The sequence below is a fragment of the Aethalodelphis obliquidens genome, unplaced genomic scaffold (assembly GCF_003676395.1).
Source record: "Aethalodelphis obliquidens isolate GAN/ISIS:26980383/991018 unplaced genomic scaffold, ASM367639v1 scaffold44, whole genome shotgun sequence".
Lineage (NCBI taxonomy): Eukaryota > Metazoa > Chordata > Mammalia > Artiodactyla > Delphinidae > Aethalodelphis > Aethalodelphis obliquidens.
This window is the reverse complement of record NW_020837988.1, coordinates 7,494,707-7,519,687: the sequence shown is the minus strand read 5'-3', so window position 1 is coordinate 7,519,687 and position 24,981 is coordinate 7,494,707. Positions and strand designations below refer to the sequence as shown.

Genomic DNA, 24,981 nt, shown 5'->3' with positions numbered 1-24,981 from the left:
GCCCTGGAAACAGAAGGCGCCTGGGGCGTTCGCCCCCATGCCCAGCACCCCCGCTGCCCCTCCAACCTCCACGGCACAGCCTGTCCAGGGCCCCCAGCCCCGCCCCCGCCCCGGCTCCTGAGGCCTGGGGCCCCCAGGGCTCACCCTGCTCTGCCTGCCAGGCCGCCCAGGCCCAGGCCCGGCTCCCACCACCCACCAAAGCCCCAGCCCCAGCCCCAGGCCATGCCCGAGAACCTGGTGTGGCGCAGGGATGCCCCTCGCCCAGTCCAGGCCAGGCAGAAAGCCCCAGGCCCCAGGAAGCAGCTGCCCTGAGCCGGGCTACGGAGCACAGGAGGGCCCAAACTTCTTCTGCCCCAGCCCCCGCCCCCGCCCCTGCCCAGCCAGGCCTGGACCCCGGGGGGAAGAAGGCTGCCCAGAGGGGCCGCCCAGGGGGGGCCGGGGTCAACTCAGGACAGAGGTCAGAACCTTGGCAGGAGCAGCACCCACTGTATCCCGGGCCCCCCACCAGGTCCTAAGCGTCCCCAGCGCCCTCCCGTCAGGCCCCCAGCCCAGAATTCACCACAAACCCTGCGCTCCCGCAGCCTCACTGCCGGGCCGGCTGCCTGCTCCGAGGCTCCCCCTGCTGGCCCCTGCCGGCGCTGCACCACGTGCACGCACTGCTACGTCACACCACATGGCTTTATTCACGAGGACCTTCTGCAACCCTCCAGGATCCACACGGGGCCCATCCCCCAGGGCCCCAGGGCCCGGCCTCTGATCTCTAGGCTTCCATTTCTGGGGCAATCCCAATGAACAACCCCTCCCCTCTTCTCTCCAGGAAGCTCCTGCATCTTCTCGGCGGCAGCTCCAGCGCGGGGGCGGCGGCGGGGAGGGGGTGGGGCGGTTTGCCAGGAGCTGCTGTTTCGCTTTCTACTGGCTGCTGTCCCTCTCTCGTTGGTACAGCCTCTGCTCCCGGATGGCTTGTTCTAACAAGGGGAGATTCATTCCTTCCACACAAGTCAGCACCCGGGCCTTCACCACGCAGTCTCCATCTGAAAGACACAGACACCAAGGCACAGGCAGTGTCAGCAACACACCCTGCAGATGCATTCCAGCCGTTTCCCCTCGACTTGTTCTCGGGCTTGGGTTTTGACAGAAGAGTCTGACAGGGCACAGGTGAGAAGGATGGTTTACAGGATGATGACCATTTGTCTACTTGGGCCTCAGAACTGCGGGCCCACCATGCACTACAGGCACGTGGCTGAAACTCAGGGGGTAGCCTGAAAATTCCACTCCGGCCCAGAGAGACGTAGCCTCTACTTCCCTCTTTTGTCATCTTAACTCCTACCAGCTTCTCTGTAGCTCCCAAGTGCCCAGAGTTGAGGAGCAGTCTCAGTCACCACCCTAGTTCTCCATTTGTACCAGGGGAAGGGCCCCTTGGCTTCGTAGGGGTCACTGGCATTGGAAATTGGAGCAAAGAGAACCCCATATTTAATCAATCCAAGGGGAGAGTCTGGGCAAGTCATCCCATCCTGGACAAGGGGCTGCAGGCGCTTCTAGCAGATGCTGTGGTGAGCTGATGGAAAGGTTTGTCAATGTTCAGGTGACACCAAATAGGAAGGACATCTGGGGTTTGCCCTTATAGGTTGTTGTGGGGTTTTTTTGCACTATGTTCTCTCTGCTCTCTGGGCACGTCAATGAATACATTCAGTGTTCTAGAACATTATGCCGTCCTTTTTTTATGCCATTTTGAGATAGAGGCTCTCCCTGGTTAAAGTCTATGCCTAACTTTTCCTCTAGTCTAGGCCACTTTACTGATTTAACAGAGCCCGGGGGCAGAATTCAGAGAGCTGGACTGTGTAGATTCCAGGCTTCAACACAGAGAGATGAACTCATTTGAAACATGAGGTTGCCTGTGTGTCGTCAGCTTCTGTCGGCCCCAGCGCTGGACTGCAGGGGCTGCATGGCCTAGAGTGGGGTGGGGGGGAGGGCATGGGACAGTATGTGGATCTGTGGATGGATGTAGACTGTTGATTCTCATCACTCAGGCCTCTTCAGGAATAACTGGCTCATCTATACTAATCAGTCAAACAGGATATTTGCCTAAACTTCATTTGGCACTGAAAGGCCTAGACCTTTTCTTGTGACACATGTGGCCCTAAATGGTTTTCACAGAGCAGCTGCATGTGTTCAGGATGACACAGGGAAAGCAAGGACAAAATCAGAGTGCTCTAATTCGCAGTTAAAAATCTCAAAATAGAAGCATAGGTCAAATGTTTCCAAACTTCCTGTATGAAGATTTTCTTAGTATTGGACTTAATTTCACAGAACTTTCCTTACAATAATAATGCCTGTCAGCTCTTTCCTCCCCTCAGCCTGGGGAAACGTTCTCTTCGAGATATAGTGGAACATGTTTCTTCCTGTGAAGAAAAGTTATTAAAAATGGAAGTGAACTTTAGAAGTATGATTATCACAGGAACAAATTTGGCAATTCTGTTAGTCCATCTGCAAAAGGTCTGTGTAAATGGAATAAAAGAACAGCATTTGAAGAGTGCTGCAGGGGAGGAGAAAGGAGTTTACGAAGCCAGAGAAATAGTCATTTAGGGGAATCTCTTCTTGCAAAGAAAAAGAACCTGCGGCAAAGGAGAAGGGCTGAGGGAATTCCCTGGTGGTCCAGTGGTTAGGACTCTGCGCTTTCACTGCCGAGGGTGTGGGTTCAATTCAGAATGCAGTGGGTTGAGGTGTGAGTCTGAGATAAGGAGGGGTGATGTGGAGAACAGATCTTCTTTTAGGAAGTTTGACTGTGGAGGGAGGAGGGTCACAGCTAGGTAGGGATAGAGCTGAACTTGACATTATTGTTGCTATTATTTTAATACAGAAGAGGCTTGAGCGCTTTATATGCTGGGAGGGAAGAACCAGTGGTATCAGGTTAAGGATTCAGCTGAGAAAGCAAAGCCCCTGCAGGAAGGCAGGCATGCATCACAGCACAGGGGCTGTACTGCAGGCAGGAGGGACCCTCCTCTCTCCCAGACTGGAGGAAAGGGGCTACTGATGGGTGTGGATGCATATAATTTTAGGATAGGCTGCAGCTGTGGCCTCAATTTTACCTGGGATGTAGGAGGTGAGGTAATTTGCTGGAAGGGACGGGGAGGTGATGACGAAGGGGGTCCTGCGTGAATGCCTGAAACAGCTGTTGCGGGTCAGGGGGAGGGGGGACCAGCCAGGACATGTGGAAGGAATTCTAGGCAGCGTGAAGGGCCCGGAAGAGATAAGAGACCTTGAAACCGTTGTGCTAGGAATCCCTGGAGCTTTGTGAACTTTCTCCATCAACAGTTGGGTGAGACCTGAGAGGGTGGGGATTGGGGTTTAATCAGGGAGGAATGATGGAAGATGAGGGGTTGGAACTTCTGCAAGGAAAGTGGTTGAAATGATAGTGAGGTCAAGCTGGAGAGGAGAGAAGGTGGTCCCGATGGGTGACGAGGCAGAAGGATACTGAGGGTGGAACCTAGTTTCAGGCGGCAGAGGGTCCGGGTAAGTCAGGCAGCAGTGGGGCAGAGGTGGCAGAACTGGTGCTGCAGAAGGAGCTGGCAGGATTTCCGCCCCACCTCTAGGTTCTGTAATGGGGCCTGGGAGGCTCCACATGGGAGGGCAGGAGGGGAACTGCTGCCTGGGGGGGAAAGCCAGGTTTCAGGCAAGTCCCAGAGAAGGGGGCTTGAAGGTTTGAGAGGACACAAGGAAGGCCTGTGAGGGCAGGAAGCAGTCAGGTGAACGGAAACCAGAACAGGTGGGATTTATGGTGAGAGCTCTGGGGCAGCTTCTTGCTGTAGGCGAGTAACCTTCAGCCTGGTATTCCACGCGGGCCCCTGGAGCAGAGCGGGGCCGAGGCTGTGTCCTCACATCTTAATCCCTGGACTGGAAGCCCTCGGCCCTGCGGGGTGTCCTGGCCAGCTGGTGTTGGCACATGGCTGGCATTTCTTCTCTTTCGTGTGCAAACATTTCAGAAAGGTGCCTTGAGGGGGCCTCTAGTCCATCCTCAGAACTGCCAACCTTGCCACGGGGCAGGATCCGTGTGTGGTTGACCTTTGTGTCCCCACAGGACTTCAGACCTGGCCGGGGGCCAGACAGGCCACTGCAGGTTGGAGGTCAGCGATGGCTGCCAAGCTCAGCCCACACTCTGCCCTCCCTCCTCACCGTCGTCTTTCTTTCCTTGTGCCAGTCTCGAATGACGAGCATGTAGTCTCAGAAATTAGAAACTGAGGGGAAACATTTTTTTTAAGGAAAAAAAAACCCTATACATTGTGATGAAAATAATGGTGAGTGGTAAACTTGCCAGAGCCTAGGAAGAATCCTGCTGGGTCTGAGGCTTGACTACTGAGGTTCCATGTTTTTTGTTTTTTGGCAAGAACACGTCAGAGCAGTACTGTCTGTGCTCTCCTGGTGCATCACACCAGAGGTACACGATCGATCGGTCCGATTTTTGTAATGTTTGATCACCTGAGCTACAGTGTTCCCGGCAAGCTTCCACCTAATGATTTGAGCGGCCAGTGATAACGATCGTTGCCTGGATTTATTATTTCCTCGGGGCTTTTAACATGGTGACTTTAGAATTTAGTTGTTTCTCCTGCGTTTATTCACTGTGATTCTTCTCTAAAGAACGTTCCCTCCTCCAAACATTTGGTTTCCCTGAAATACAATCCGTTCAGAAAAAGGTAGGATAAACTCAAGGGAAGGAAGAGCAGGTTTAATGCAACCAGGAGGAAGCAATTAGCTAATTCCAGACCCAAGTTCTCCAATAAATGGCATTACAAAAAAGAAAAAAGGAAGACCAGAACCATTATAGAGACTTGGGATATGTAACCCAAAGGCAATGCACGGACTTTGCCTCCTGCTTTTAAACTAACTTTTTGTAAAAAGCCATTTTGGGGCCGAGGAGGGGAATGAACACAGACAAGGTATGTACTAGAGTATATTAAGGAACAGCTATTCATTTTGTTGGGCATGATTGTGATATTAGAGATAGACATTGAGGTATTTATGGGTAAATGAAATGATGTCAGATTTGCTCTAAAATACACCAGCAAAATAAGTAAGTAAATGCGGGCGATGATGACACAACAGTGGAATGTGGATCACTGCTGAATTTGGGTGACGGGTACATGGAGGCTCATTCTACTTTTGTGCTTGTTTGATTTGAAACCATTAAATTGAAAAAGTGATATGGGTTGAATTTGTAAAGTTTTTTCCATTTTTCTTCCCACAAATAATTCTAAATGTCTTCTCCAGGTCCCACCCTGGTCCTGGCCTGATGTCCCACCTTAGTATCAACCCCTCTCTGTATCTGCAATCAGACCTTTGAGTTACAGATACTGGGCAGTTGGCTCCTGAGAGCTCCCAGGACTCCCCTGTAGGGGCCAGGAGTGCAGGAGGGAGTCTCAGGTGAAGTGGGCTGCAGTCAAAGTGGAAGTGATTTATTCAAGGCCCTTTGTACCCGTTTCCACCCCTCCTCCTGATACTTCTCTCAAATCAATGATGAAGCCAGGGACTCTGAGCTCAAAGGCTTAAGCCTGAATAAAGATTAACTTTTATTAAATCAAACGTAATTAAAGTAAGCCCCGTTTACTTTTTTTCTAGTGCATTTCATCCAGAGTTAAAAACCACTGCAACTTTTAGAAGGTAAGTTGGCAGTGTAAATAAAGAAACATAAATGTTCATATCCTTTAATGTAGCAATTCCACTTTCAGGAAACTACCCTAAAGAAATCATCAGAAAATGGACAAAGTTTGGGAATAGTTAAAGGCTATAACTACAGCATTTTTAATATATAGCTAGATAGATTGTTTAAACTGTTTTTTCCCTCTGGCTATAAAGCAATACATTTTCATTGTCAAATAATAAAAGTATAAGGAATCCCACAGCCCCACCACCCAGAAATAATTACTATTAATGTTTTGGTAAATAATATTTCAAACTTTTATGTGTATAAAAAATGTCTAGGGCTTCCCTGGTGGCGCAGTGGTTGAGAGTCTGCCTGCCGATGCAGGGGACACGGGTTCGTGCCCCAGTCCGGGAAGATCCCACATGCAGCGGAGCGGCTGGGCCCGTGAGCCATGGCCGCTGAGCCTGCGCGTCCGGAGCCTGTGCTCCGCAATGGGAAAGGCCACAATAGTGAGAGGCCCGCGTACCGCAAAAAAAAAAAATGTCTGTTTAACAAAAATGAGATCATATGATACATACTGTTTTGTAAACTGCTTTTTCTCAGTAAAATACTACGAACATCTTTTCACGTCAACTGATATAAATTTACAACACCGTTTTTGATGGCTGTATAATATTCTCCTGGCTGAATATCTCATAGTTTCTTTAACCAATTAATGTACAGTGTACTTATAAGAGCAAAAAATGGAAACAATACAAATGTCTAATGCTTGTGTGAATTAGTGCACACATCTAATCTGTAAAATATTATATAGCCATTAAATACTATATCTAGAAAAAATTTTCAAGACATGGGGGAATGCTTATGATATAATGTTAAATTAAAATAACCAGATACAACATGTTATAGTTACATAAAGCAGGTGAAGGAAAATGGCACAGGGACAGCCGGAGAGGGAAGCAAAGAATACAAGTACCTAGGTTTTAAAGGGCAAGCTTCAACCCTTGATGCCATAGAGATTCTCCCAGGTTGCTTCTGTTCCTTCCCTTGTGTTTTATTTCTCTTACCCTGACTTCCTGGCCTGTTACTCCAGCCCCATCCTCTCTGAGCCGTAGTTTTCTCATCTATGGAATAGCCATAAGATGACTCATTAAGGGCTGGTGAGCAGATTCGAAAAGATTTAAGCAAACCTGCTAGTACCAGGCCTGGCATGTTGTAGGCCTTCAGAAATTAATGATTTCTCTCCCCGCTTTCTCGGTTCCCTACGGCAGGTCCACCTCAAGCCCAATCACGTCTCTTTCCTATGAGTCCCTATAACTCGTGGGCTGATTTGGAAGGAATGTTAACCCCAATGAGGGACCCCTGCTGGGTCAGAAGCCAAGCCCAGGCACCCAAAAGACTGCCCCACTCAGGACCCAGAGTGAAAAAGGGTGTGTGAAGCCAAGGCTTACCCTTCTGGTGCTCCAGCTCCCCAAGGACCATGTAGAGGGAGCCCACCTGGGCTTGGAACGGTTCCACCAACTTGGTACAGACGAGGATTGGGTGCTGGTCAGATCTGTGCTGAGCCATCAGGGTCACTCGGGACTTTGTCATGTCGTAGCTGTACAACCTGGAGGTCAGGTAAGTGTGATCATTTCCATCCATAGACAGAACCAACCCAAAGTTCTAAAGGTTCTGGGAGGCCAATACATCCATGGGAAAATGTTCAGCCTCACTCGGGTCAGAGAAATTAAAGTGGCAGCAACAGGAAAGGTTAATTAGGTCTACATAACTGAGGTATAAATTACATGCATTAAAAGGTATAAATTACGTGCATTAAAAGGGACCTGTTCATTGACTGTTGACAGAAGTATACACTGTGTAACCAGCACCCCCATCAAGCTTTGGTACATTTCCATCACCCCCAAAAGTCCCCTTGTGCCCCTCTGAACTCAGTCTCCCCACCTCCCACCCAAGGCAACCACCGATCTGCTCTTGGTCTCCACAGGTGAGTTTTCCTACTCAAGCACCTCATGTAAATGGAATCCTGACAGCATGAATTCTTCTGTGTCTAGCCTCTTTCACTCAGCATAATGGTTTGGAGACCCATTTATGCTGTTGGGTAAATCAGTAGTTTGTTCCTTTTTATTGCTTGGTAGCACTCAGTTGAATGGATCAATAAATTATTATTATCCTCACCAGCTGATCTGGTTTGCTTACGGACTTGTGCTGACATACGTTTTCATTTCTCGTGGGGAAATACCCAAGTGGGATTTCTGGGTCATATGGTCAATCTGTCTGTTTAAAGGAAACTGGCAAATTGTTTTCCAAAGTGGTTGTGCCACTTTCCTTCCCCCAGCAACATATGAGGGTTCTAGTCATTCCAAATCCTTGTCAGCACAGGATACGGTCAGTCTTTTTAGTTTTAGCCACTCTAGTGGGCATGAAATACTGTACCATTGTGGTTTTAACTTGCATTTCCCTAATGACACATGATGTTGAACAAATTTTCATGTGTTTATCTGCCCTCTGCATATCTTCCTTGGCAGTGTCTTGTTTAAATCTTTTACCCATTTAAAAATTAAGTTCTTTGTCTTCTTATTGGGTTATATGGGTTCTTTGTTTATTCTAGGTACAAATCATTTGTTGAATATAGATAATATACACACACATGTTCACTTATTTTTTACCAGTTCGTGGCTTACCTTTTAATCTTCTTAATGGTAGCTTTTGATGAGAAGCTTTTAATTTTGTTGAAGTCCAATTTATTCATTATTTTTCTTTTATGGTTTTTGTTTTGGTTTGTTTTGAATATTTATTTATTTATTTGGCTGCGCCAGGTCTTAGTTGCGGCCTGCAGGATCTAGTTCCCTGACCAGGGGTCGGACCTGGGCCCCCTGCATTGGGAGCTCTGAGTCTTACCCACTGAACCACCAGGGAAGTCCCTATGGTTTTTGTTTTCTGAGTCTAAGAAATCTTTGCCTATCTCAAGGTGTATGTGAAGGTTTTCTCCTGTTTTCTTCTAAAGATTTTATAGTTTAGCTTGTTCATTTATGATCCAGTCAGAATGATTTTTTTTTTTTGGTATGCTGTGGGGTAGGGATCAAGGTGTTTTTTTACCCCCATAAAAATATCCAGTAGTTCCAGCACCATTTGTTGAAATGACTATATTTTCCCCACTCAATTAAATTGATGTCTTTGTTGAAAATCAATTGCTTTTGGTTAAATAAATAGATGTGGTTAAATAAATTATGGTATGTCTATGCAATGAAATAAAATGGATCTATTTAAAGTGATGATATAGATTTACATATTTGGCATGGAACTAGGTCTACCATACACAGTTAAGTATGGTACAATATAGTAACATAATAGGATCTCATCTAGCTTAAAATATTTATACATGTATGTATATATATATGTCTCCAAGATGGTCCCCAATGATTCTTATCTCCTGGCATCCGCATCCCTGTGTAGTCCCTGCCACCCTGACTAGCGCTGACCTGTGTAACCAATAAAACATTGCAGAGATGACCTAGAGTGATTTCTGAGGTTAGGTCATTGACATTGTAGCTTTCTCTTTGCCCTCTCTGTTGAGTCACTCCTTCTGGGGAAAGCCAGCTGCCATGTTATCAAGACTCTCAAGCAGCCATATAGAAAAATCCGTATTGAGGAAGTGAGCCTTCTTGACAACAGGCAGCACAAAATTGCCAAACATGTGAATGAGTCATCGCAGAATCAGACCCTCCGGGTCCACGCCAGCCTTCAGATGCTGGCAGCCCCGGCTAACATCTCGACTGCAATCTTCAAAGTCAATCTGAGACAGAACCACCCAGCGAAGCCACTCCCACATTCCTGACACTCAGTAAGTATGAAAAAATAAGCATTTATTGTTATTTTAAGCCACTTTAATTTTGGGGTGATTTGTTACACAGCAATATGTGACTAACACAGTATATATGTATATACACATATTGTGTATATACACACCCACCCACATACACACACAAACACACATGAAAAAGCAAGTAATCACCAAAAGGTTAGTGGTGGGTGGTTGTCCACACAGTGGAATTACAGGTGATTTTTACTTGCTTGCTTTCTTTTTTTTTTTTTTTTTGCTGTACGCGGGCCTCCCACTGCTGTGGCCTCTCCCGTTGCGGAGCACAGGCTCCAGATGGGCAGGCTTAGCGGCCATGGCTCACAGGCCCAGCCACTCCGCGGCATGTGGGATCTTCCCAGACCGGGGCACGAAACCATGTCCCTTGCATCGGCAGGCGGACTCTCAACCACTGCGCCACCAGGGAAGCCCTTTACTTGCTTTCTTTACACCCTTACGGATTGTCTACATTTTTTACAATGAATATGTATTAATTTTTTAGCATTTAAAAATTATTAGGAACTTCCCTGGTGGCGCAATGGTTAAGAATCCGCATGCCAATGCAAGGGACATGGGTTCGATCCCCAGTCCGGGAAGATCTCACATCCCGCGGAGCAACTAAGCCCCTGCGCCACCAACTACTGAGCCTGTACTCTAGAGCCCGCGAGCCACAACTACTGAAGCCCGCGCGCCTAGAGCCCGTGCTCCACAACAAGAGAAGCCACCGCAATGAGAAGCCCGCACGCTGCAACTAAGAGTAGCCCCCGCTCGCCGCAACTAGAGTAAGCCCGCACGCAGTAACGAAGACGCAATAAATAAAAATAAATAAATAAATTTATTTTAAAAAACAATTAGATAAAAGTATGACTATTTTAATTTTTAAAATAATTTTTAAAATATATAATAATAAATAATTTAAAATGTAAAAATAAGTGATTTTTTAGTAATTAAAAATATGTACTTTAGGGGACTTCCCTGGTGGTGCAGTGGTTGGGAGTCTGCCTGCCGGTGCAGGGGACACGGGTTCCAACCCTGGTCCGGGAGGATCCCACATGCTGCAGAGCGGCTGGGCCCATGCACCACGGTGGCTGATCCTGGGCAGCCGCGGGCCACAGCAGCTGAGCCTGCGCGCCACAACTGCTGGGGCCCGTGTGCCTGGAGCCCGTGCTCCGAACGGGAGAGGCCACCACAGTGAGGGGCCAGCGCACCGCAGCAAGGAGTGGCCCTGGCTCGACGCGGCTGGGGGGAGCCCACGTGCAGCGGCGAGGACCCAACGCAGCCAAAAATAAATAAATTTTTAAAAAATATATATATATACTTTAAAAATAATTTTTAAAATATTATAATTTTTAAAAGACTTTTAATTTTTTTAAAACATCCCCCCCACCATGTGAAAAAAACATTCTCACCTGCCAAACGTTCTCAGTGTGTCCCCATCAGGAACTTGGCCGGCACTGACCTCCCAGGGGAAGTAATAGATCCCAGGTTTGGGCAGCATCATTGCTCCTGTAACCAAATAGTGGAGATGGATTTTTGAAGATTCCTGACAAACCAAGCCAACCACAAGATGGAGATTAACAGACCCGAGACCAGCAACAACTGAAAAGGTAGTTCCAGGGGATGATGTTTCAAAATTTAAAAAGATGTTTTGATAGGTTTATGCATTCACATATTTAAAAAAAAAAAAACCAATATACAAAAGATCTCTGTGGAAAGTGTATGATTCCCACTCTAACTCCCATGCGGCCCGTTCCCTCCCCAAGCCCCTAAACCTGGGATCGGTAAAAAGGCAGACAGTGACATATGACCTCTGTCACAACTACCAAACTCTGCCATTACAGTATGAAAACTCGCAAAGACGATAAATAACGAATGCGTGTACCTTATTTCCTTCAAACTTTATTGACAGAAACATGTCGTGAGTTGTCTTGGCCTTTGCTGCTGTTTGCCAAGCCCTGCCCTGAGGGGACCATTTCCATCAATTTGTATTTAGCTTTCCATTATGCAAATAAGGACAAATATGCATATATATTTATTTCCCTTCTGTACTATAGTATACATACTGTTCTTGATTTTCTTTCACTTAATATATTTGGACACTTTCATAGTTATATATAAAGGGAGTCTTCACGTTTTTTAAATAAACTTTTTATTGGAGAATGGTTTTCATTTATTTTTTTAAATAAACCTGTAAAGATAGTACAGAGAATTCCTATAAACATCACACCCAGTTTTCCCTATAATTAACATCTTACATTAGTATGACACGTTTGTCACAATTAATCAGCCCCTATCAATATGGTACTATTAACTCAACTCCATACTTTATTTGGATTTCACTGGTTTTTCCCTAATGTCCCTTTCCTGTTCCAGAGTCCCCTCCAGAATCCCACATAACATTTTCTTTTTTTTTAAATAAATTTTATTTGTTTATCTTATTTTTGGCTGCGTTGGGTCTTCGTTGCTGCACGCGGGCTTTCTCTAGTTGCGGCGAGCGGGGGCTACTCTTTGTTGCGGTGCGCGGGCTTCTCATTGCGGTGGCTTCTCTTGTTACAGAGCACGGGCTCTAGGCGCACAGGCTTCAGTATTTGCGGCACGCAGGCTCAGTAGTTGTGGCTCTCGGGCTCTTAAAGCGCAGGCTTAGTTGTTGTGGCCCACGGGCTTAGTTGCTCCGCGACATGTGGGATCTTCCTGGACCAGGGCTCGAACCCATGTCCCCTGCATTGGCAGGCAGATTCTTAACCACTGCGCCAGCAGGGAAGTCCTAGAATCGTTTTTAAAGTAATTTTTCTACTCTCACCACGTATAAGCTAAGCTATAAGTAACTATATCATTAAATTTATTTTTTTTTAATTACCATGCAGTAGCATTTGACTCTTTGTGGGGTTAGGGTTGGGGGAGATACTCTTTTGTAAATTTTAACCTCAATTTCTTCTTCAGACAAAAGCTGCTATGTGTTTGTTAAGACACTTCTGTTAAATAAGCACAGCTGGCTCCATAAATCATTATCCATACATTATCACACATTCAAGAAAGTTTCTGAGAAGACATATCAGGACAGGCTTCTCTTGTGGGTCAACTGGATTTCAAATACTCTCTCTAGGAGTCTGAGTAATGGTACAACCTGTACTTCAAGCCTTGCCCTTTTCATTCCCCAAGGCAAAATATTCTAGGACAAAAAAGTCCCTGGTATGAAGAAGAGAAATAGGCTTCTTTTTAACAACTGGGAAGTTTGAAAATACTGTACAGGAAGGATGGTGAACCAATCTGACTGCTGCTTTCATCTTTTCTGAAGAAACTGTCAAGATTGCTGTAGTGGGATTGAAGGTCAGAGAAGTAACACTTATAACTAAGTTCATCATAGCTTTTATCGGCTTTGGGTTTGTTTCTTGGGGACAAGAAACTTGATGGTATACATTTACCATCCCAGAATTAGAATAGGTTACTGGTTTATCATAAAAGGATATAATTCAGGAACAGCCAGAGAGAAGAGGTGCATAGAACACGGTAGGTGGGGAGGGGTGTGGAGCTTCCATGCCCTCTCTGAGCTTTGCCACTTTCCCAGCCCCTCCCTGTGTTCACCAACCCAGAAGCCATTCATCAATGTGTTTAAAGTTACAAGTCTTTGTTAGTCTATATTATACAATGAAACTCCAACATTAAAACTCGAGTGATGCCACATGATTTGACCTATGGCCTCAAAAGATTCTATCACCTGGGGATTATTTCCAATTTTAAGTGTAATCTCAACTAAATGAATTTTACGGTAACCAGATAAAATGATTATTTTACTATGCCTTTAAAAGTTTTGCAATCACCAGAGTAAAAATGAATTCAGGGAAGAATCACCACTGGATGCAAAAAGTACTGGGTAAAAGTTTGATGAAGAACCGGCATATTTACATGGTCTCAACAGTATCTCCCCCACCGATTACTTATTAATTACAAAGGAAAAAATGGTCCACTTCACAGTGAAGAAAATTAGCAAATACAGCCTTCATGTGCCTTCTGCATGTGATGCACTAAGAAGGACACATTGTTTCTGTGATATTCCTGTACAAAAAAAAAGTATAATCTGAATCTAATCACCAAGAAATATCACACAAATCTGAATTGAGACATTCTACACAGCAACTGGTTTATATGCTCTAAAAGTGTCAAAATCACAGAAGATAAAGAAATTGCTCCAGTTAAAGGAGGCGAAAGTGATAGGACAACTGTTATGGGTGGAACTGTGTCCCCGCAAAAAGAGATGTTGAAGTCCTAACCCCCAAGGACCTCAGAATGTGACCTTATTTAGAAAGAGGGTCTTACAGAGGTAACCAAGTTAAAATGAGGTCACTACGGAGGGCCTAATCCAATATAACTAGTGCCCTTATAAAAAGGGGAAAGTTTGGACAGAGACAGACATGCACAAAGGGAGGAGGCCAGGTGAAGGTGAAGGCAGAGATTGGGGTGATATGTATACAAGCCAAGGAAGGCCAAAGATTGCCAGCAAACTATCAGAAGCTAAGAGAGAGAGGCACAGAGCACATCTCACTCACAGCCTCAGAAGGAAGCAACTCTGCCGATGCCTTGATTGTGGACTTCTGGCCTCCAGAACTGTGAGACAACAAATTTCTGTTGTTTAAGCCACCTGGTCTGTGGTACTTTGTTATGGTAGTTCCAGCAAATTAATACAACTAAATATAATTCATGATCCTGGATTGGACCTTGGCTGGGAGAAAAACTTGTGATAAAGGACTTTATTGGACAATTGTAAATTCACAGAAAGGTCTGTAGATTAGGTAATAGTATTGTATCAATGTTAAGTTTCCTTAATTTGATAACTGCTGTTCTCCTGTTCCCTTCGTCCATTTAGGTGGGTCCTTGGGAGGGAGAGGAAGTAGACACAGGAGGACGATGTTTTAACCAGAACCAAGTCCCATGGCTTTAATACCACCTCCAAGCCACCCTTCTCCATCCCTGATCTGCTCAAGCCCAGGAGTCATTCTTTGTTTTTGTTTTTTTTTTCCAGGAGTCATTCTTGATGTGTCCCTCTCTCTCATGGTTGCATCCAATCCATCACAAATTTCTGTCAGTTCTACCTCAAAATACATATTGAATCTATCCACTTTCCTCCATCTCCATGGTCACCACTCCATCCAGGCCTTCACCACCTTTATAACTGGTCTGTTTCCACTTTTTTCCTTCTACAGTCCATTCTCTTCATAACAACCAGGTTGATATTTTATTGTATTTTTAAAATAAATTTATTTTTTATTTATTTTTTATTTATTTAGTTTTGGCTGCGTTGGGTCTTTGTTGCTGCACACAGGCTGTCTCTAGTTGTGGCGAGCGGGGGCTACTCTTTGTTGCAGTGTGTGGGCTTCTCATTACGGTGGCTTCTCTTGTGTGGAGCATGGGCTCTAGGCGCTCGGGCTCAGTAGTTGTGGCTCACAGGCTCTAGAGCACAGGCTCAGTAGTTGTGGCGCACGGGCTTTGTTGCTCCGAAGCATGTGGGATCTTCCTGGACCAGGGATCAAACCATGTCCCCTGCATTAGCAGGTGGATTCTTAACCACTGTGCCACCAGGGAAGTCCCCAGAGTGATATTTTAAAATAGAAAACATGCCACAGGAGTATTTTTTCCTAAAGCCTCAAGCCTGAATCTTATAAAGCCTCTAGATCTAACCAACAGCTTATAGAAAATACAGAAATAGAGGAACGTGTTAAAGATATCACAGAGAGGGAAATTGTGGGCAAGTCACACGAAAAACAACCTAGTTTTTTCAATAAATAAATCGGAGAAAAAAATCAATGTCTAGTGGAAACCTATACATTAAAAGAAGCTTAAGATTCTTATCAACCAACTGCAATGTGTAGACCTTGTTTGGACCCTGATTTGAACGAACCAACTGCAGACAATTTTTTACAAAGCAATCAGAGAAATCTGAATACTGATTGGATCTGTTGAGGAAGGAGATAGATGGGCCCCTGCGCCGGACAGCTGGGGTTTGTCAAGTGGAGTAAAACTGAATCTTTGTTCTCACCCAGACACTCCAAGAAGAAAGCTAGTGGCAGAAGCTGAGCTCTGCTGAAGTAAAGAAATAAGATGACCACTCCTGAGGTCAAGGAAAACTTCCCTGTCTGCACATGCGCAGGAAGGCTCCTTGGGATTCAAAAAGGGAAGGGGTGGCGCAGTGGTTGAGAGTCCGCCTGCCGATGCGGGGGACGCGGGTTCGTGCCCCGGTCCGGAAAGATCCCACATGCCGCGGAGCGGCTGGGCCCGTGAGCCATGGCCGCTGGGCCTGCGCGTCCGGAGCCTGTGCTCCGCAACGGGAGAGGCCATAACAGTGAGAGGCCCACGCAAAAAAAAAATTGATGCGTCAGTTTTACAAACAAGTTTTTTTAAAACTATTAACACTATTAAAAGTGTATAGTTTTAAAACGGGATTAGTATGTTGTTTAAAGTTACAAAGGTAAATGAGAGATAAAGGAGATGGGTAGCGTGCCACATCTTCGTTACCATGGCATGAGGTCAAAAGGTAACAAAAATGAGCAAATCAAGAAATAGCTTGGAAGAATTTTACTTCGATGTTCTTTAGGAAACAAAACTAGAAACAATTTATTATGGTTAAAGTGGCTGCCTCTGAGGATGGGGAACTTCTGCTTTTCATTACAAATCCTCTTATACTAGCTTTTTTCAACGTGTGCTTTTACTACTTTGATGACGATAATTGTGAAAACAAAAAAGTCTCCTTTCAAAGACCTCTAAGCACACTGCAACTCAAGTCCAATTCCACACTCAGCTCCCCGCGGCCCACGCCTCTGGCAGCAAAGATGCCGTTATCTTAACAAACGATAGTTGGAGCCTCTACCCGGTGCGACCCTTGTTCCCGTCCATTTTTTCTCCAATCTTGGAAGGTTTTGGGAAACGCTACAACCTCCCCGATAACTCCGACAAGCACGAGGGTTCCCCGCCCCAAGCCTTGAGTTTCCTCCCCCATCTCATTCCCGGGGATGCCTCGGCGCGCGGACCCGGAAGCGGCGGCGCGGCCGCGTCCCGAGGCTCAGGCGCAGTCCTCCTCAGCCTCGTAGTCCCGCCCCTCACCAACCACTCGCGAACCTTTCTGGGCCTCCTGGCCTTGGGTTCCCTCTTTCCGCCCAGCGTGGCCACGTGACGAGGGAGGGGCGGGTTGCGGAGAACGCTTCGCTTTCCCCCCGGGGCAGTTTCTTGATCTTCTTCCAGGGTCTCCTAGCTGGGCGCCGCTCAAAGGCTCCCCTGGCCGAAAACAGGGGACCCGCCCGCCCCGGCGCCGCCTCCGCCTCGGCCGCGCTCTGTCACGCGCGGAGGGGCCGCGGTGAAGGAGAAAGGGAGGGCCGGGGCGGGCCGAGGCGAACGGGGCGGGGACTCGCGGTGTCCTGGGGAGGCTCTTAGGGCTGGGCCCGCTCTGGAGGTGCGGACACTCGCTGTCGCTGCTGCCGCCGCCTCGGCCTCAGCTGCCTCTGCTGGCCGTCACCATGAACCAGGACCTGCAGAAGGAGCGGGCCGCCGCCAGCTTCAACCCGGAGCTGCTCACGCACGTCCTGGACGGCAGCCCCGAGAACACCCGGCGCCGTCGAGAGATCGGTGAGGGCGGCGGGCCAGGCCTCCTTCCTTCCCCGAGCAAAGCTTGAGACTCCCTCCGGGAGGAATCGGGGGACGCTGTAGGGCGTAGGCCGCAGCCTCTGGCCCAGCTTTAGGGGAGCCTGGACCCCCATTTCCAGGGGCGGCTGTGGCGGGGGGAATCCCCTATAACGAGAGGGGGACCTGTGCCCGTGAGTCTGAAACCTGCTGTGACCCAGGGAGCTTTAACGGAGCCCTGAATTTCTGTCTTCCTCTTGATATCCTTTTAACTCCCTACCAGAGAACCTGATTCTGAAAGACCCAGACTTCCAGCATGAGGACTTGAATTTCCTCAGTCGTAGCCAGCGTTACGAGGTGGCTGTTAGGAAGAGTGCTACCATGGTGGAGAAGATGAGGAAGTTTAACATCGCAGACCCTGCTGAAATCATGTGGTTTAAAAAGTAGGTATGCCTTAGCTTAGATCGAGTGCCTAAGCCCAAACTTCAGATCCGCAATCTGCGGTGTCCTTTTTCATCGTGCTTGACGTTTGAAGACTCGAATTGGCATATTTTCACGCCATTTTAAAGTTATTTGTGTCGAAAATAATGTTTACTTTTGTATTTAAGCCTTTGAAAGGGATGGTATTTGTAAAAAGTTGATCATGGAAATGCTATAATTTTCTATCTCGAGAATCATACAAATTCGGTCCAGATGTCTCAATTTTGAGTGATTTAAATACAGAATGACTTTGCTTTTTGTAAGAAGGAGGCCTGCTAAATTTAGAAGCTGCATTTGGAAGGATGTTTTCAGTTGCAAGGACCAAACATTAAATATTTTGGAGCAGTAACAGGTCGTATTTTCATATGCGTGTAGATCTTGAGTTTAAAATAATGGAAGATGTGGGTGGAGGAAGAAGAACTTTAGTCATACCTTAGAATGAGTATAAAGTATTCTAAGAACCCAGCATTGTTGAATCTGGTGATGGTATTTAAATGGCTCCCCTGTCATACAAGATCTCATAAAAACATGCCTTGGTCCTACTGCTGAAAGAGGATGTTCTTTTTTCAGACCATCTGCTTTTTGTTGTGTTTTTAGAAATAAAACACACTTTTTTTTTTACCTTTATGTAAATAAACAGTATAATTATATGATCTTAGTACAAGATTTCTTTGACTTTCAGCATCTCTTACACTTCTCGCTTATTCCTGGGCATTTCCTGTTTTAGGCCTCTACATTTTAGAAGAACTCCAATATTTTCATCAATAAAGAATAAATGGTGTGAATGGTACATATTTAAGAGCCAAGAAAAATGAAATATGTTACAAGTTCTGCCTTTATGTAGCAGTAGGCATTCCTCCCCATACTACTGCTGCAAATACATATGGTATATAATTATTTTCTATTTGACCTGGTTATTATTGTCAAGAGGAAATGATTTACTCCAGCCCTTAGGACCACACTCAGAACTCCTTTCCATTTTAGTTACAAAAATAGTTAATTTGGTAGTCCGTCAGAGTACTTATTAACTTCCAAATGCTTTTTTTTTATTTTTAAAGTTTGTAACTCATGGCTGTGAGGATATTGAGGTGGAGTAACTCCTAGAAGATTATGTTTCTAATTTTCCTGAGTTCGGTCTGTGAACTTTAAAAAATTAGTAAGATTTTATTCTTCCTTAAAACAACACAAAAGAGGAGGTTTGTTTTGTTTTACTTTAAAATGGCTGATGCCGTGTGTTTCAGAGTTGGTTAGAAGATTTCATGATCTGTGGTGGTGCACAACGTGTAACCAGATTCCGGTGAAGTCACAATGAAATAAAGTCCTTTATGTGAGTTAAAGATCAGTGGACACCAGCCAACTGTTTTGCGTATCATTTTGTATGACATAGACCTCACTATTGGCGAAATACAAAGTACAAACTTTGGCATACCCTTTGACATCTTTCCAGTATTTCTGGGATGTGACAGGGAGATCCATGTATGTTAGAGAAGGGGATTGAAAATTAGTCTTGGCAATTACTGAACGCCATCGATTGTCACTCACACCCATGTCTTATGTATCACTAACAAAGTTAACTATGATGTACCATTAATTGTGAGATGCATCAGATTTCTTAAATGCTAAAATTGGCTGTGAGGAGAAGGATGCTATAATTAATGAAATATAGTAATATTTCTCTGGGGATTTGGGGCATTTACTGGTCTCTTTTACATCCAATTTCTCTATCACAAAATAAAACTCATGAGAGTATGTTGAAATTGACTAAAGTATTAGTAAAGTACTTTGAGATTTCTCAACTTGAGCAATGAAAGAATTCATCTCTCCATTCCTTGAGAAAATAAGACTTTGCTGTTTGGGGAATAGGAGTTACTTTCCTAATCCCCTTTCCTGTAAGTTTGTCTTTTAACTATACTATTTGCTATGCAAAAACTGTAAAATATTCTTAAAAGTACTTTAAAATTCTGATGAGAATCATTCATGGTTTCTGTTATCCTTATTAGGTTTTTAAAGCTAGTTGCTTGAAAAGCATCTTCAGGAAGGATTAAACATAACTTAAAAACAAGCACTCAGATTTTGTTCTTGAGTTAACTTTCTTTTTTTTTTTTTTTTTTTTTTTGCGGTACACGGGCCTCTCACTGTTGTGGCCTCTCCCGCTGTGGAGCGCAGGGTCAGCGGCCATGGCTCACGGGCCCAGCCGCTCCACGGCATGTGGGATCTTCCCGGACCGGGGCACGAACCCGTGTCCCCTGCATCGGCAGGTGGACTCCCAACCACTGCGCCACCAGGGAAGCCCGAGTTAACTTTCAAGTGGCTTCAAAAAAAAAATCTCAGTATGTTTATGAAAACATAAGTATTTGACAGTCTTTATTTTGTGTCATGTATTTTTCCCTCTCAGTTTCCTAGAGTTAATTATTTCGTGTCAGTGTCATCATTTTACCAACCCAGAGCCTCCTCAATTCCGTCAAGGGATTGGGAGTGTCTTATATTGCCACCATTTTTAGCACCTAAATTACTGGTTTTATTTCTCAGAAATTCTCGCAGGTTCATTTGCTCCTTTAGTAAAGCATGGTTGTGAGGGAGTGCTGTGGTGCCCTTGCCGTTGAGAGGCCAGTTTATACATTTATCTCCTCGTTACTTGTCTCCACTTTAGTGATGAATATGTTTTGCAAAGAGCCTTACTTCTCTTTGTAGTACAGCAGCAGGAAGTTGCTGCGGATTGGTATTCCTATACCTCCTTTCCCCTCTTTCTCTCCTTTCAGTTTAAGGTTGTTTTTTTTTTTAAGGTATTTTTTTTAAATTTATTTAATTATTTTATTTTTGGCTGCGTTGGGTCTTTGCTGCTGTGCGTAGGATTTCTCTAGTTGCAGCGAGCGGGGGGCTACTCTTTGTTGCGGTGCACGGGCTTCTCATTGCGGTAGCTTCTCTTGTTGCAGAGCACGGGCTCTAGGGCGTGCAGGCTTCAGTAGTTGTGGCACGTGGGCTCAGTAGTTGTGGCTCACGGGCTCTAGAGCACAGGCTCAGTAGTTGTGGCACACAGGCTTAGTTGCTCCACGGCATGTGGGATCTTCCCGAATCAGGGCTCCAACCCGTGTCCCCTGCATTGGGAGGTGTATTCTTAACTACTGTGCCACCAGGGAAACCCTCAGTTTAAATTAATATTTGATATTTGTGTGAAAATCATAGAACCTTAGGGTTAAAAAGCATTTCTGATGTTGACTAGTCCAGGCATTCCTTGGATGTTTGAATCTGTCCCCAGCACCCCTGAAAGGTGGTGGGATGGTTTCAGGGCCTCCCCAGATGTGAATTGGCAGCCTACCCGCCCCTTTCCCTTAATTCATGCTCTGCTTGTTGTACAAGCCAGGATAGGCTGGCGGTGACACTGCTTCCAATCCATCCCTTGAAAAGTCATGAGGGTCAGTTAGGTGGTACTTACTTTGTACCCTAAGCTCTTTTTTTTTCTTTTTTTAAATAAATTTATTTATTTTTATTTTTGGCCGTGTTGGGTCTTTGTTGCTGCGTGCGGGCTTTCTGTTGCGGCGAGCGAGGGCTACTCTTCCTTGCGGTGCGCGGGCTTCTCACTGCGGTGGCTCCTCTTGTTGTGGAGCACGGGCTCTAGGCGCGTGGGCTTCAGTAGTTGTAGCACACGGGCTCAGTAGTTGTGGCTCACGGGCTCTAGAGTGCAGGCTCAGTAGTTGTGGCGCACGGGCTTAGTGGCTTCGCTGCATGTGGGATCTTCCCGGACCAGGGCTTGAACCCATGTCCCCTGCATTGGCAGGTGGATTCTTAACCACTGCGCCACCTGGGAAGCCCCTGAAGCTCTCTATATAGATAGATCTGACAGAATAGACCCCTAAAAAAGCTACAGCACAATGTAGCCGAGGCTGACTAGTGTACGTAACTCGTATTTTGATCATCTCACAGATTCTCTTTTGTGAGAAAATCGTTGAAGACTGAATTTCATTATGATTAGAGTTCCCTTAATCTGGAATAATTTTCAAAGACCGGTTGTGATAAATTTTTAACACTCACATTACCTACTTAGCCGTTTCTAAGCTCTGAAGACCTGTAGAGATGTGTGCTTTGGCCCCAGAACGTATATGTACCATCCTGGACATTTGCTTCAGTTACTAGGGAAAGATAGTATAAATTATTCTTCTTTGGGACATTTTGTTAACAGGTCAACAAATAAGTGTTCTGTGGAGTGTCTTTTGATTTTCAAAACAAGTAAAACCTGAAAATAATCCAAAAACAAATAGGCAGACCCTCCAAAAACTCAAACCAACAAATAACACCAACAGTATGATAAACAAAAGGGGGTTGAGGCTAAAACATGGTAGAATTTGCTTCCTGGATTAAGTATGAAATTCAGAATTCTGGCCCTGAAATGACTAGGGGGAGAAGAGATTCCACTAGATTCTGCTGTTGGCTTTTTAGGTAGTAAATGATAAATATTAGTCTTAATTTCCTAAGAAAGAGGTTTAAATTTTTCTAACCTTCATCCTCAGGGCCACAGCCATCTGGCAGGATTGGTAGTAGAATGCAGTTTCCAGAGTAAGGCTGAGATCCTTTTCTTTTCTCTCCCGTAGACTACATTTGGTCAATTTTGTGGAACCTGTGGGCCTCAATTACTCCATGTTTATTCCTACCTTGCTGAATCAGGGCACCACTGCTCAGCAAGAGAAATGGCTGCTTTCATCCAAAGGACTCGAGATAATTGGCACCTACGCCCAGACGGAAATGGGCCACGGTTAGTCCACGTTTGAGGCTCAGCGGGTAACCCACCTCAGGACTTCAGTTAACAAATGACTCCTGGCAAAACGAACAAACAAAAATGACTCCTGGCATTTGACTTTTTTCTGCTGCTACACATTTGGGATTTTATTTTTAAATTGTTAAATCTTAAATAAAATTCAGCCTCTTATTTTCTGATAGTTTCTTTCCCCTTAAACTGGTCCAAGACTCTGGCCTGAAGCATCTGTCATTGTTATTTTTTAAGGCTCGTTACCATTGCTGCATACATCCGTTAAAATGGGTGTTGAGCAGTTTGGAAAGATGGGGTTGAAAATACGGCAAAGCGCCCCATTGTATTGGTGTCTGATTAAAGACTTAGTTGCAAATTCTTAAGAGGGTTCATGCCTCAGCAACATCTGGAAGATGCTCTGCTTTAATGAAGTTAAAGATGTGGATTTTAAAGGGGCAGAGGGTTAGAGTGGTGAAGGTTGTGAGATGGTTTGGGAAAAAGTCCACGATGCTCTTCATTGCTTTTTATTCATTTTTCTGTTCATGTCCATGGACTTTATATTACCAGTAATTCTTGGTTAAATTGTTCCTAAAAACCTGGCTACTTTCAAAAAGTTTTGTGTTTAGTCTTGTGAAACAGGTTTGTTTTCATAGATGAGGCCACTGACAGGTTTGAGTGTCTTGGAATTTGAGCTGCCCGGTTCATAATGCTTCCCTTATGTAAATAAAGGAAAGTAAAGAAAAAGAATGAGAAAAGGATGCAGATATCAGGAAGACTTCATTTTTGTGTTTGATTTGGTGCTTTTTGGTTTGCAAATTGGTTTAAGGAAATGTTCTTTCCCATAATGCCTGTGGGAACTGCAGATTCTGGTCATGGTACAGTTTTATGAACACCCTGCCAAACACCATGGCCATCTTCAGGATGGTCAACACTGAGATGACAGACCTGAAGGAAGGTGTCCTAACGGAAGGAATATCACATTCCTACAATGTTCCTCTCTTGGAGTGTGCCCTCGTGTTTTGTTATCTTGAGATAGCTTTGAAATAGGGGGCATAAGAAGTAAACTGTTGTGAGGCTAAGTGAGTCTGATCTGTGTATCTCTTGTTGGTCTAATCCTTCTGCCTCTATCTATAAGGTACATTTCAAATGTATATTTGAAGGAAGAGAGGAGGAAATGAAGACTTGAACTTCACTGGTTTGAGGAGCCCAGAACGTTGGACTGAGGTCCTTTGTTGCTCTGGGCGAGTTTGTATTTGTTAGAGTTTTCTTTCCCTTATTCCTTCTAGTTTTCGAATGCTTTTTTGTATTCGAACCAACTCTGTCTCAATCTTTATGGTTTATTTAGAGAACAGAGTTTTAAGATTAGGTCTTGTTTCTTGCTGGAACTTTGTCAGTTCATATTAGTTGTGCTTCACTGACTGCTGTTCTTTTCCAGAGAAGCCAGTCAGTTTGTTGGCTAATTTGCATCCTGTGACAGTACGGTCTTATGTAGAATATATAAAAAGTACTTCAACACCAACGGGATTGGAAATAGAGCAACTTGTACAGGATGAAGATTTGACCATTTAAATTCTGAGACTTTGGAACATTGGTCAACAGTGATTATCTAAGTGTTCTCACAGAATTGGCTATAACTTCGAGTTTGGGATTCTTTCACCTTTGGGTAGCCGCTGAGAAGTGAGAGACTCAAAATTTCTCAGGCTTATTCCAGAATCCTCAAGAATCTTAAAATTCAACCACTTGCAGAAAGTCTAGGTCACCAGTTTTCTCTCTTCCCTCAAGAATTGTGTCTTCCCTCCTCTAAATACACACCTGTCTGTATAGGCACACAAGCCCCAACACACATTTGGTCTGTGAGTGCGCGAGCCTTAATCAAAGGCAGAGGCCTGGGCCAAGGAGGGCACCCTCTTCCTGGGGTTCTGGTGTTAAAGGGACAGTCTGGGACGTGGTCCAGGGGTATTATCCTGACCATACGTTTCTCCAGGTCACAAAACAAGTAGTGTGTTTGGTCTTCACAGGTATTTGATCATTTCATGTTCTGGCCACTTAATAGGAATTCTTCTTGCCTTTTCTATTATTGTTATTGTTATTTTAATTATTAAGGAAAATAGAGCTTATGTAGTACATACTTACCATCCTTGAAGATGGTGGTGCAGATTCTTTGCAAATTCCGATCACTAATACTCAAATGTGAAAATACTCTTCCTTTGAAACTTGAAAAATAAATAGTAAACTCGATTTTGTAAGTCACTAATCTTTCTCTCCCTGTATCTCACTGCTCTGTCTCTCCGAGAGTCTCCTGTCTTCTTTTTCCAGGAGGGATTCTCTTACCTTTTGGACTTCCCATGAGACTTGCTCCTTGGGTATTCTAATTTCCCCACTGTCAGTAATAACAATATCAGTCTCTTTACAGAAACTGTGTTCTTTGGGTTATGCCTTTGGAATATCTTTCTCAGAAATGAATTACTACATCTGAAGGGAATGAACACTTCATAGCTTCTGTTGCTCAAGACATGGAACAAGTTTTGATGTACTTAGTGTACTCGTGTCTCCATAGTCCTATCAACGTGATTACTTTGTTTTTTTGCTACTTTTATATATATCTAAGAGTTAAAGTTTTAATTCTTCTAGTGCTAGTGAGCCTTGATGTTACATGTTTAG

The 24,981-nt window shown here is 44.8% G+C and overlaps 2 protein-coding genes across 6 annotated transcripts in view; one reads left to right on the top strand and one right to left on the bottom strand.

The window, feature by feature from the left end:
* Window positions 1-660: 660 nt before the first annotated feature.
* Window positions 661-16,707, bottom strand: TEN1 (TEN1 subunit of CST complex). Its single transcript, XM_027080746.1, has 4 exons — window positions 16,602-16,707; window positions 10,904-11,000; window positions 7,087-7,244; window positions 661-1,031 (listed from the first exon to the last, which is right to left on the bottom strand). The coding sequence occupies exons 2-4, from the start codon at window positions 10,993-10,995 to the stop codon at window positions 910-912; spliced, it is 372 nt and encodes a 123-aa protein (XP_026936547.1). The 5' UTR covers window positions 10,996-11,000; window positions 16,602-16,707; the 3' UTR covers window positions 661-909.
* The window catches only part of ACOX1 (acyl-CoA oxidase 1), a 23,712-nt gene continuing 15,382 nt past the window's right edge, over window positions 16,652-24,981 (top strand). The window contains exons 1-3 of one of the 5 annotated variants that reach the window (XM_027080739.1): window positions 16,652-17,105; window positions 17,383-17,542; window positions 22,166-22,326. In XM_027080739.1, coding sequence (XP_026936540.1) covers window positions 16,997-17,105; window positions 17,383-17,542; window positions 22,166-22,326 — 430 coding nt within the window. In that variant the 5' untranslated portion in view covers window positions 16,652-16,996. Of the gene's footprint in view, window positions 17,106-17,382; window positions 17,543-18,820; window positions 18,907-22,165; window positions 22,327-24,981 lie in introns of those variants that run through there. The other 4 variants (XM_027080738.1, XM_027080740.1, XM_027080742.1 and 1 more) reach the window with 4 other exon arrangements.

Excerpts from the sequence above, each read along its gene's own strand:
- TEN1 (XM_027080746.1), bottom strand. The coding sequence starts at position 10,995 with ATGATGCTGCCCAAACCTGGGATCTATTACTTCCCCTGGGAGGTCAGT. Across the intron at positions 7,245-10,903 it reads ACACTGAGAACGTTTGGCAG|GTTGTACAGCTACGACATGA; the intron begins GTGAGAATGTTT and ends CCTGACCTCCAG. Across the intron at positions 1,032-7,086 it reads GGAGCTGGAGCACCAGAAGG|ATGGAGACTGCGTGGTGAAG; the intron begins GTAAGCCTTGGC and ends TGTGTCTTTCAG.